This window comes from Otolemur garnettii, unplaced genomic scaffold (assembly GCF_000181295.1).
Source record: "Otolemur garnettii isolate 467f Iridium unplaced genomic scaffold, OtoGar3 scaffold00054, whole genome shotgun sequence".
NCBI lineage: Eukaryota > Metazoa > Chordata > Mammalia > Primates > Galagidae > Otolemur > Otolemur garnettii.
In genome coordinates, this window is record NW_003852449.1 from 2,923,793 (window position 1) to 2,937,392 (window position 13,600).

Below are 13,600 nucleotides of genomic sequence, written 5' to 3' on the forward strand. Positions count from 1 at the left end.
TGTTCCCTGTGCCCTGGGCTCTGACTTCTGCACGAGCAGGGCCTGCTCCCACCTGCTCTGAGCTGGGGCTGGCGTGGGGGGTGGATTGCAGGGACATTCTGGGAACAGCTAGTTGGTAGCACGATGCCGCAAATGTCTGCCTCATTTTACTTGCTGCACATCTTAATTTCTGTGAAATTGTGACGACTGGCTATTCTTATTTGAGATTTACAGTTAACTTTGGTCTAGTCCCTTGACCTTTGTATTTGTATGCCTTGGTCTTCTCACATATGAAATTGGAATAATAATTATATTTACCTCCTTGTAAAGATTAATGGCTCAGCACCTGTAGCTCAGCAGTTAGGGCGCCAGCCGCATACACTGGGGCTGGAGGGTTTGAACCTGGCCTGGGCCTGCCAAACAACAATGACAACTACGACAGAAAAATAGCCAGGCATTGTGGCAGGCGCCTGTAGTCCCAGCTACTCAGAAGGCTGAGGCAAGAGAATCACCTAAGCCTAGGAGCTGGAGGTTACTGTGAGCTGTGTGACACTGCCACGGCATTCTACCAAGGGTGATAAAGTGAGATCCTGTCTCTAAAAAAATTTTAAAAAAAAAGTAAATACAGCTAAACTAGGCATGGTAGCTCATGCCTGTATCCCAGCTACTCAGGATGTTGAAGGAAAACAAGGCCCGATAGAGAGAAGTGATCATCCAAACACCTGTGTCTGAGACAGGACGAGCTTTATTTCAGCCGGCATAGCCACATGGACTAGAGTCCAAATGGCCGAGCTCCTCGGCCTGCTTCCCCCTGTCCTTTTATAGGGTTTACAGAAAGGCAGACAAAGGGATTGGCATGTAGTCCCCCATTGGAGGTTTCAAAGCATGTGCAGGATTTACAGCAAAGTTTCAGGAAGTTAATCTTTTACAAAGAAGCTGAAGCTGTGAAGAGAGGGCTGAGTCATTGTGAGCAACCCTTGTGGAGGTATCAGCAAAACACAGAACTTCTGGCATTTCAGGTTAAGATGTGATACTTCAGGATTTCCTCCCATAGGGAGGCTGAGGCAGGAGGATTATTTGAGGGCAAGAATTTGAGATCAGCCTGGGCAATAACAAGACCCCTGTCTTTACAAAAAGTTGGAGAAAAAATTAGAATGCTTGTGTAGTCCCAGCCACTCGAGAGGCTGAGGTGGGAGAATTGGTTGAGCCCTGAAGTTCAAGGCTGCTGTGAGCTGTGACTGCCCCACTGTGCTCCAGCCTGGATGACAGTGAGACTCTGTCTCAGAAACTCAGATGTTGCTAAGTATTTGTTACACTTTCAACTGCTTAATATACATTTATCTACATAATGCAAACTACAGTTATCTGTTTATTACATGGAAGAAAATATTTCATCGTTTATTACTTTTTAATCTGCTAACTTGTCAGCACCAATTTGAAACATTAGTTCCACAAGTAGTCTAAATTTAATACCCTGCTGATGTACCAAGTACAAAGATTTTGTATAATTTAAGTGAAGAAATTACATATCATCAAGTAAAGTATAGATGTACTGCATATATACATACACAGATTTTTGTTTGACCTGTAATTCACTCTATGAAATTGAAATTTATTTGTATTTTCTAAACTCTTAAAGATACTTATAGGAAATGCTCATGTTTATATTTTATGAGCACTTATTTTTTGACATGTATATAGTTTGTTTCTCAAAGTAGTATTTTAAATGAGCCAACTAAATCCTAACACAGTGTTGTAAAATCTGTCTTGTAAATAAAGAAAAGGTAGCTAATTTAGTTGACAGTATATGATCAGCTTTCATTAGTTTTCCAATGTTGATGACCAGTGTTTTAAAATAATGCTAAGATTCACTGTCATGAAGCATATCCAAGAAGAATTATCTGATCACTGTCCACGAACAGTACAATTGATTCCATAGTAGCATTAATCCTTGTCTTTTTTTATAAAACAAACTTTTTTGATAAAATGTGTAGAAAGCTTCAAAACCATAAAATGCTTTAAAATGTAAAGAAACGCTTGTATAAATAACAAAATAATAAATAATCTACCCACTTCAGTCTCGCAGAGTACTGGGATTATAGACATGGGCCACTACACAGTGACAGTAAAAAAAAAAAAAAAAAAAAAAATCTAGCTTTGCTTAGATCTAAGCTAATAAATATATTTTTCAAAATAAAATGTTTCCTCGTCTATTCATGTGATAGTTGCATAGCTGTTAATCTCTGACCCTTGATTGTACCTTCCAGCAATTTTGCCTGCTCAAGAATGGAGACCTCCTCTTCCTGCTTATGATTTTCTAAACATGATGGATGCTGCATCTCAACATCCCACCAGGAAAGTTCCCGAGTGTACAAAAGAAATAGAAGTTCAGGAGAATGATAAGGAACAACATGAAGATAGATCAGCAACCAGAAAAGAACCAGCTGAGACACTGAGAATAAAGCACTGGAATCGAAACAATTGGTTTAAAGCAGCCAAAAAGTCACTGAGGCATGATAAAGAGTTGTGACCTTCACAAGGAAGCTGGCTCTCCAGGGCTGTGCTTTCCAAGGTCTTTTTGGCTTGATGGACTTAGGAATTTATTTCATTAAAGAATAATAAATCATTTCAAGTTTCTAGACCAATGCTATCCAGTAGAATTCTAAGGCAAGTGACATATGTCATTTCAAATTCTCTAGTTGCTACATGAAACAAAGTAAAAATGGGCAGGCGAAGGTAATTTTAATGTCATATGTCACCCAGTAAGTATGCCCCAAATTGCTGAGATCTTTTGCATTCTTTTTTTACACCAACTCTTCAAAATGCAGCACCCTTCACATGGGCTGCCCTCCTCATGCTGGATGGCCAGCTCTCAGGTGCTCAGCACCACTGTGACCTGTGACCTGTGACTACTACACTGGACAGCTCAGTAGTAGACAGAAACTTACCTAACTTACTTAGTTCTAACCATGATATGTATTTTGATTAAAATAAAAATGTACCTCTAGTTTAATCACAGGGACTCCTCAGTGGAGTTACACAACTGGCAGTTACATTTGTTTATTGTAGCCATTATGTTAAAGCCAGTGTCCTCAAATGCAGCGATTCCCCCCGCCCCTGGGGATACCGGCAATGTCAGGAGACACTTTATATATTAGGACTAACGGGACCACTGGCATCTGAGAAGTAGAGGACAGGGACATGGCTAAGTACCACACCCTGGGCAACCCCCTACAACAGAAAGCCCTCCTGACCAAAGCATCAGCAGGGCCAAAGTCAAGTGACCCTGGGTCAAACCAACCTGTGGCAGATTGAGCTTCCTGGATTCTCTGGTTCTGCTCAATTATACCCTTATCTTTTCTAACAAATAAGTTTCAATAAATTTTTCAAAAAGTGATGAGATAACCCGAGGACTCAAAAGGATGTATGTGTATATATATAGAGAGAGAGAAGTATATATATATATATATATATATAGTGTATATATATATGTATATTAAAACTTGCCCTATTTCCATACATTATGTGGCTAAATTTCAGACTGAACAGGAATTCAACATTCTTCCGTCTTCTCACAAGAAGAGGGGCTCCTTCTAAAACTGTCTAAAACCCACCCTTGTAATCTTTAAACAAATAGAAGTGCTGTCCCTGGACCGTTGTGACTCAGCTATTAATGGGAGGCCAAGATTAACCTCCAAGCTAATGTTTTCACTCGAAATCGCTTGTTGGATGGATGTGTTTGTAGCGGTTGTTTGCCTCACTTCTGTTCTGTGCAGGATTTGAGATGTTTGTGGGATAACCTGTTGGTGCTCTGCCCTGTTCCTCCGTGTAACGCACACTCATAATAATATCCTTTAAATGTTCTCCATGTCCTGTTTGCCTCGTACAGCTGAGTTTCTTAACCGGAATCAAAAACACCACAAGCAGCTAGGTTTCAGTGAAGTTGTGCATCTTGTTAAAACATAGACCATTTGCTGCTGCTGGCAGTACCCACTCAGTTTTTTCCTGTGGTATGTTGTGCCTTAATTCAGTTCATCCTCATTTGCTTTATTTCTAACATGGGAGACAGGAGAGCGGACTCTAGTTTGTAGTAATAAAACATCAGCCTAATTGTTAGAAAACACTAACTACAAATACATAAAAACATGAAATCGATTAGTCATTGTGCTATAGCCAGCAATTTTGAAAGTCATTAGTACATATTTTTGATAATTTTAAATGAAGTGGATTTCAGGCTACCTTCCAAAGCTTTCTCTGGTCTCCATCATGCCTTCTGTTGGACCAGCCACCCTGCACATCACCTGGGTTTCTTTGGTTGCCAGCAACAGAAATTCAACCATGGCTGACTTAAGCAAAATGGAACTACTGGGTAATTCACAGAGTCAGAAGAAAAATTAAACTAATATTTGAAAACATAGGAACTAAGGCTGTTCTGGGGCCTGTGTAGCAGAAATCAGCAGCTCAATGCTCAATCAATCCCAACTATTTTCCTATCTATTTTGACTCAGAGTCCTGGGCCCAGAGGCTGGTTTGAGGAAGACGAGGCACTTTCATTGGCCATCCTAATAGTACTTGCAGTTGCAGAAGACATAAACCTCACAAAAGAAGTCTCTGTTTACCAGAAAGAATTGGGAGAGGGAAAAACAGCAGCAGTGAAATTAAAACCCACAGTCAGCAGGACACTACTTGCTGTTCCATCCGTCCTCCGTGTCCTCCAGGTCTTTCTGTCACATCTTACCCGTTTCCAAGAGCCCCCAAGTCCTCTCTCTACCTTACTTGGTTACAGTTCTGCAGTACGTTGTCCTGGTCCTCTCGTGGAGGTGGGGGCCGGTGCACATCACGTTCTGCATATCGTCTCATCAGTCAGACTCTGTCACCGCTCTCCTTTCACCTGTGTTGACGACTTAAAAAAAAACAAAACTTGGTCCTTTTCTTCCAGTCCTTGTGATGAAATATTCATGGACTCTTTCAAAATTCCTGGAGTTAAAAGTAAAATGATAGAAAAAAGATAGACCCTGCCATTTTTAAGAGAAAGCTGGTCAGATAAGATAGCCTTCAAGTCAGATGGAATAGGTGTTAAGTCAAAAGCATTCTTAGAAACAGTCACTCCATAATGAGGATGGTCAGTTCACCAGTAAGTTCTAATGGTTGTAAATTTGTGGTCCTCTAATAACACAGGATTAAATAATGTGAAGCAAAAATTAATAGAAGTACACAAATTCATCATCATACTGGATTTTTTTTTTTTTGGAGACAGAGTCTCAAGCTGTCGCCTTGGGTAAAGTGCTGAGGCATCACAGCTCACAGCAACCTCAAATGCTTAGGCTTAAACGATTCTCTTGCCTCAGCCTCCCAAGTAGCTGGGACTACAAGCGCCCGCCACAACACCCTATTTATAGTTTTTGTTGTTGTTCTTGCAGTTGTTTTCGCTGGCCCGGGGTGGGTTCAAACCTACCAGCCTCGGTGTACGTGGCCGGCACCCTATCCACTGAGGTACAGGTGCCGCCCTATATTGGATTTGTAAATACCTCAGTGAACAATAGAGCCAGCAGAAAACAAGTGAGGGAAGTTATCAAAGATTTAAGCAATTTTATTAGTAAACTTGCCTAACTCCTAATGACTGCAGAATACCAAACACCCATTATTTTCAAACACACACAGAACATTTATAAAAATTGTTATATGCTGGGTTATAATGCTAGTTTTGGTAATTGTTAAAGGATTGAAATACAGCATGTTCTCCGAACATAGTGCAATTAACCTAGAAACCAACAACAAAATGATCCCTACAGACTTGGAGTTAAGGAGCTGGATATGCAGGCCTGAGCCTGGGATAAAATTCTGGGCATCATGTAGCTTATTCGTGGCAAAAATTGGAATTGAACCCTAGTCTCCTTCATGTCCCTTTAGTGGGATAATACCATATATAATACCGTGTACAGCATTTCCTGTTCATAACATTTCTGCACTGAAAATTCATAATTCTCAAAAATAATACAAAAACGGCCTGTTACTGGATTGTTGAGTAAGCAGACAATTCAACCATCCCTCCTACTTAGAGTTGATTAATATTGTAACACTTGAGGGTCGTAGTTGTAATTTCACATTCTCTTAAACCTTTTTTCTTTTACTAAGATACGTTCATGGAAGCCTATCCAAGATTTAGTTTGGATAACCCAGGGTCAAGTCCTTACATGGGCCTCAAGAGCTATTAAAAAAAAAAAAAAAAGCAGAATCTGGCGTCTTGTGAAATACTCCAGACAGCGCCCCTGACTTGTAGTGGGCAGTATTTCACGTCAGCCTTTTAATCAAATAAAGCTCTCATTTCCTCTGACATTAAATGCAATCTGGACTTTCCGTTCCTCATGTGGATATTTTATATCGTTACGAAGGGTATTTTTGAAGAATTAATTTTTCTCACATTTAAACTTATTTCCTTCTTAGAGATATTACCTACACAGCTACCCAGTTCTTCGTGTCCTGAAACCCTCTCTGAAGCTCTGGTGTAGGGTGGTGAGAGTGACTGATACATTTAATCACATTCCCAAAGTTACCAGGGTATGTATGACTCAAAGGGCACACCAGCCCTACGTGGTCTTGACAAGTGTGAACAGCAGGTATTATAAATCCCTATTTATGAGAAGGTAGGATTTTTCTTGTTCCTAAAGATAGTGAGGGGAAAGCTATCAGAAGACAATGTCCTTAAAAATAGTCTAACAAAAGTGGTATTCTAAGTTACAAGTTGGTTAAGCAGAATTGGGAATCCCTGAGTATCCATAATACCTGGAGGATGTACCCAGTATAGCACGCTGCTTAGAGAAAGAAGGGGGGCATTGCATTTGGACTGGAGAACTTTTGAGCCCTAACTCTCCTCGACATTACCTGTGTGGCATTGTAAAGTAAGTTACAATCATCCATCTTAGCACCTTTGTTGGTGAAAATAACTGCTCACATAGCGTTGAGGATTCACTGGGCGTATACACACAGTAAGCATTTGATGAATGCCATCTTAAAGACTGTCTGATTTACTAGAAATCTTTTCTTATTAACAAAGTGATACATTCTTGTAATAAAGATTTCAGAGTACAGAAATATGTACATACAAAAAAGCAGTAGCCAGCCTCACTTCCTTCCGACTTACAGAGTCAAGTGATAACGGCTGTCAACAACGCGGATCCTATTTGACCTTATAAATGTTTCACTTCCTAGTCTCAGGGTTCCAGATACCTATGTTAGTTAACCACTTCTTGGCTGTTTGGCTCAGATCAAGTGAAGATACCTGTTTTAGAACACATTTGTAAATTCCATTTACATTTTCTTTTCATAACGTAACATTAAAATTTTGTTCTTTGTGGTGTTAAAGATTTTATCCGTGTTTGGTGTTCACATTGAGGTCAAAAGGCAGAGGTTGTGTAAGAATCTGCCCCACTTGAGTATTAATGTAGTCCATAGCTGCTTTTTTGGACTGGGGTTTGCTCTTGAGACCTAAACTTTAAAAATTAACCCACTTTTACCTGGAGGGACCTTTGTTTGGCTGGAAACAATATCCCCTTGGCATTCCTGGGGTGCAGTGTCTAGATCTCACATGTGGTTACCGGTGTCTGGGGGCTACGACTGCAAGGTACAGAAAATCTAACAGGAGCTTAAACATACAGCGTTTTAAGCGGACGATGGCATCTCCACGATGAACAGTATCAGTTCCGCCATCTATAACGATGGCTAGTTTCTTCTTCGCTGCTAGAAGCTTCTCTAGCATGTATTTAAGGATGGGGGTGGTGGTGGCACCAGCTCCATTTTATATGAAGAATAAAGCCTTTATCAAAAATCCTCTGGGAAACTTTGCTTGTGTTGGCAAGCTGGGAAGCCCCTCTTGCTTGCCAAAGAGCTGAAAAGAAAGTTCTATATTTGATTTTCTGACTTCTATACTAAGAAATAGCAATGGAAAATGGGGTGGCCAGTGCACAGCCTCTGGCACAGCAGGGGAAGTGGGAGACGGGGGTGGCTGTAGCTATTCTGTTTTGTTGGTGGTGCTGATTTGAAGACATAGCAGTGGGAAGGACCCACAAACTCTCCATTGAGAAGCTTCAGCCAAGAAAAGGTCCGGGCCCCAGTTGCTGCAGCTCTTAGTGACAAGCACCTTGCAGGGAGTGAAGGTCCCTGCAGCTGGGTGAGGCAGTTCTAGCACCCGCTGTCTCTTGACTCAGGGCACGGCTCCTCTGTCAGTGCAGTGCTGGGTTCACCTCGTAATGTTCTATCCTCAAGGCTTGTTTGGGGGACCTCATTGTTCTTGCCTGTCCCTGAGCACTATTCAGGGGTACTCTCGTCCACTGGGAAGGTCTCTCAAACCAAGGAATTCTTACATAAATCAAGTTACACTCTTTTTGGAATTTTGGATACCAAAAGGGATTGGTATATACCCTTTCTATAGGCAGAACATCTTGGCTTGTATTTGCTTAACATATAAGGACAATTTAGATGACTCTTCAAAGAACAGACAAAATCACCCCAGGTGACTCCCTGCATTGCCTACTTGCTTCCCAGAGAAGTGGAGTTCAGCTGCCTACAAAAAATCAGAACACATGCAGTTGCTGCAGTATTGGTAAGTGGCAGGGTCAGTTCTTTGAGGTTTCACACAACCTTCAGGTCACGCCTTCATTCACGCCTTCAACCAACATACACTTGGACACCTGCTCAGTGCCAGCCCCTGAGCTGTGCTGTGGACGTGAAGTCACTTCAGGCACAATCCATCCCCTGAAGGGCCTTAATTAGCATCTAGCGTTGGGGGGCCAGGAGGGGGAGACATGGAAATCCCTCTTGCCTCTTGTGTTATTAAGGGCAGAGGGTCACCTAGGGTGGCAGGAATCCCAGAGGAAGGGTAGCCAGGCAGGCTGGGGGCCAGAAACCCTCCAACAGGCGAGAACACATAAGCTGAGTTTTGAAGTATGAGTAGAAGTTGCTCAAGGAATTTCCAGGGAAAGAGAAGTGCATGGTGATGACATAGAGGTCTCCAACAGCCTGGTATGTGCGTGCAGAAATGAAAATAGGAGTTCTGCAGGGAGGGAGGGGCGTTTGGAACAAAGCCAACTGGGAGGCCAGAGAGGAGCAGAAACCAGACACTGCCCAGTGTCGCTGAACAAACCGCTGCAACTCTGGAGAGCAGGTTATGAATTAGGGGAGTTACAAGCTTGTTAGGGCCTTCCCCACTCACTCTCAAGAGTGAAAAAGTAAACTTCAAAGGTTTCTATCATGATGAAAGAGGAAAATTAAACATCTGCGACAGATTGAATAGAAACCTGTGGTCTCCCCAGAATGATATTTACAATGTTTTAGAGGAAGGACCCCCTTCTACCAGCCTCCTAGCTTGCACTAGCTTAAATAGATTAAGCCCTCTGGGGACTTAAAAGTTGTAGGTGAATATTTTATCCTGGAAATTATAATGAATCAGATATTCTCCAGGGTCAAAGTCATTTCCTGCAGTAATTTTTCCAGGCTATTAGAGTACCATTTTATTTCCTCCTGCAACATAAAATGCAGGAATGGGAACTGAGTTAGTAAACCTCACTTAGCATCTTGATTATTATGATTCCAGGAAACAACTTCGATGTGGGAACAACAGAGACCAATACCAATATTTGCACATCACTTTTCTTTCTTTAGTTTGGCATCAAAGCATTTCAGTGTTTCTCTGGGTTGGTAGAAGCCTGGGACTTAGAGAAGCAGCTTCCTGTGATAAAGTCTTAATGAAATCCAAGAAGTCAGAAAGGGTGAAATTATTTGTAGGTGGGTTTTATTTTAAAATGCAGTAAAACATTTTGTCTATCGGTTTTAAACCCCCTTAGCTTTTTTTAAACTGCTCTGATATACCGTGAGATTTTGCCTTGTGAGCCCTGCAGAAGATACGGTTTTTCCTATTCCTGTGTGTGATGGTTGAAATGAGTAACAATAAGCTTGTTTTCCTCTGAACCTCACAAATACTACCTTGTATTGTACTGAGTTCTCCCGTTGATACAGTATAACCCCCTTTCCCATACATTGCTTTGTTTGGTGTTACAATATCACTCTAAAATAGACTCAAAGTTTTATAAGGTAAGAAAGAAACCACAGGGTTACAGCAGGTAGATCACAAACTTTGGTCTTCATTTGCATCACCTGGGACAGCTTTTCCTAAACTAGGTTTGTGTGCTTCACTCCCCACCTCCACCCTCCAGGATTCTGCTTTGACAGCTAAAAAGCTGCCCAGGTGTGGGGCTTGTGGCTCACTCCTGTAATCCTAGCACTCTGGGAGACCAATGTAGGCGGATTGTCTGAGCTCAGGAGTTGGAGACCAGCTGGGCAAGGGCGAGACCCCATCTCTATTGAAAATAGAAAAACTAGCCGGGCGTTGTGATGGTCTCAGCTACTTGGGAGGCTGAGACAAGAGGATCACTTGAGTCCAAGAATATGAGGTTACTGTGAGCTATGATGCCACAGCACTCTACCCAGGGAACAGAGACTCTGTAGCAAATGAAAAGCTGCCCATGATAGTGACCTTGGTTAAGGGAATTCTTTTAAAGCTCTTAAAAATTAGAACCAGAACTCAAGCAGGAATGCTGATTGCAAGTCACAGGTGCCGTGCAGATTACAAGGTAAGTAGGAGCAGTGGATGAGATGCAGGGCGGCGGGGTGAGGGGGGAGGATGTAGGTAGGTCTGGATCAATGGCAAAAAGATAAATCCTGGAGCAACTTTCCTTCTAAAAAGAAGTTTTGAAAATGAGGATGGAGTGATAGTCAATGATGAGAAATTTTCAGACTGGTAACACTGCAAGATCACAGGAACGAGGACAGGTCTGCCGTGGATGGGGATGTTCACGGGGTCAGTGTCATCCTTTTGTTTCTGTGCACAAAATGGAGGAAATACCAGAGAACAAGACACAGGCAATGTAGGTTTGTCCTTTGTATCTTTTAAGGACCCAAGTGGAAGCTGTAAAGTTGAAGACAGATGGTTTAAAAAATAATCACCATCGAACTGTAACCTGTTCCCAGGTGGACGGGGCGAGCTACCACGCATCCTCGAAGGTGAGTCCCACTACACTCAGGAGGGAAGATCCGCGTGGTAGACATTCTCACTTCTGTTTTATAAAAGATGAAACCAAGGTCCAAGGAAGTGAAGGAACTTGTCTAAGACATTCCACAGATACGTGGGAGAAACCATCAAACCCTGATCATAATGAATGATGATAAATATGAAAAGAAGAGCCCGTAAAACAGAGTAAAATTAACTCTAAGAGACTGCAATGGGCTGTGATGTGACTTAGTCTGTTCATGTCACCAAAGAAAACCACTCAGCATTGGCCATGAGATTTCTTCTTGGATATTGGAACCTGGGACTTGCCAAATTCTTATTTTTTGGAAGTCCATGAAAATTTCAGCCTTAGGCAGGTTTTTTTTTAAAAAAGCTGCTTTGGGGAGAATACATTTTGGGTAAATTTTGTGCTGCCATTTGTCACTTGCTGGTTGAGAATTGTGTTTTATTTTTGTATTTTTAATCATTGACAGATCTATACAATGTATTTTGTTCTTTCTCTTTCCAGTAGCGCTTCCCTTTTCTCTATTGTCACATCTTGTGTCTATCCCAGCCACTAGGTCACAGTTGTCCAGGTTTTGGACATCCTTGTCTAGGACCCAAGGCAGGCCTCTCATACCTCCCATGTCTGACATAAATCTGACCTTGTCTTCAGGAGAACATTGAAGACACACCAGGACCTGCAACTTCTCTGGCCAGGATGTTCTGACTCATCCTTGGTCCTTTCCCCGTGTCCAGTGGAGGAATTTCTGATTGAGCCCTGTGTCTCTGATTTAAAAACTTTCCGATCATAATTCACTTTTCCCGAGAAAGCATTTTTTATCTTATAAGTATGAGCCCAAGAATCTACAGTGGTCTTTTTCTTATAGAAACACAGACGATCTGGCTTTCTGAAAGGAAAGGCAGAACCTGTAAACGACATAATCCCCCCTTTTCAAGCTCCAAGTGAAGTATTGTAAGCATAAAGTCATGTCTAACATGGAGGAGGTAAAATTTAAAAAATACAATTTGTTCATAACGGAACCTATGTTCAATGATTTCTTTGTTTTCCTAGCCTTACTCTTCCTTCTCCTTATAATTATTGACAGACACACATTATAAAAATAATCAAAGTTCAGTATTGGTGGGAAAGAATTTTGGAGTTATTTCTAGTAATTCCCTTAATCCCTTAGTGGACTGGTATGAGAATTTTTTAAAAAATGTGTAGCAGACTTTATTTTGTTAACACTTGCTCCAATCCTAACCTCATAAAATGGCTGTTTTCTACCCCCACTAGATACTATGGGAAAGCTGGAGTTGGTCCACCCCCTGAAAATGATCTTTAGCTATTCGTCTACTAGAGAAAATAGTGTATTGTTGTGGCTCCCAAATGTCTTTTTAAAATTGGGATTTCTTTTCCTTTGACGACATATTTCAACTTACAGTTTATGTTTTCTTAATGAATAATCCCATGAGATAAATGCCCTTTCATACACGTATGTGACAGGTGGTTAAACAGACAACACATCTAGTTGAAGAAATCATTTTGTACCATTTATTTATTTACTTATTTTTTTTGAGACAGAGTCTCACTATGTCGCCCTCAGTAGAGTGCCGTGCTGTCACAGCTCACAGGAACCTCAAACTCTTTTTGGGCTTAAGTGATTCTCTTGCCTCACCCTCCCAAGTAGCTGGGACTACAGGCCCCTGCCACAGCACCTGGCTATTTTTTGGTTGTAGTTGTCCTTGTTGTTTGGCAGGCCTGGGCTGGATTCAAACCCACCAGCTCTGGTGTATGTGGCTGGCACCCGAGCCGGCTGAGCTATAGGCACTGAGCCTTTATTATTATTTTTTAAAGACAGGGTCTTGCTCTGCCACCTGGCCAGTGTACAGTGATGAAATCATAGCTCACTTCAGCCTTCAGCTTCCCAGGATCAAGCAAACCTTTTGCTTCAGTCTCTGAGTAGCTGGGGACTATAAGAAGGCACACAATGCCCAGCTTTCTTATTTTTTGTAGAAACCAGGTCTCCTTATGTTGCCCAAGCTGGTCTTGAACTTCTGGCCTTGATTATTCTACCTTGGCCTCCCAATTATAGGCATGAGCCACTGTACCCAGCCCATTTTGTACCTTTAAAAGAAAAATGATTAAGACATGTTCTTAAATGAAAACTCACCCACAAATTCTTGCTTTGTGTTTTTAAAATCTTGAAATCTTTTAAAGAAAGGCATATTTTCATCCATAATGTTCAAATACACATTAGCATAAATTCTATGCATGTTCATGTAATTTCAGAGCGTGGCCTTGTACACCCATCCATGTGTATGTGTGTGTCTGTGTGCCTGTGTATGTGTTTCTGGCATAATCGATTGCATAAACTATTTAAAGAGAAAAAAAAATTCTTGATTACCTCATTTGCATTTTCCTTTGATCATGTGAGATTTAGCATGTTGAGCAATTCATCCTGTTTTCTGTTTTTTACTTGTCTTGGCTGTGATTACTGTCCCTTGATAGTTACCAAGAAGAAGAGTTGCAGATACTGGGCTGGCACCGTCAGAAGCCCTGGTTCACCTTTGGGTTCA

The 13,600-nt window shown here is 41.5% G+C and overlaps 1 protein-coding gene across 1 annotated transcript in view; it reads left to right on the forward strand.

Moving 5' to 3' along the window:
• TXNDC16 (thioredoxin domain containing 16) overlaps positions 1-2,605 on the forward strand; it is an 81,314-nt gene extending 78,709 nt beyond the window's left edge. Inside the window, exon 21 of the mRNA XM_023514489.1 lies at positions 2,247-2,605. Within this exon, the coding sequence (XP_023370257.1) occupies positions 2,247-2,509 (263 nt within the window). The 3' untranslated portion in view covers positions 2,510-2,605. The remainder of the gene's footprint in view (positions 1-2,246) is intronic.
• Positions 2,606-13,600: the final 10,995 nt, after the last annotated feature.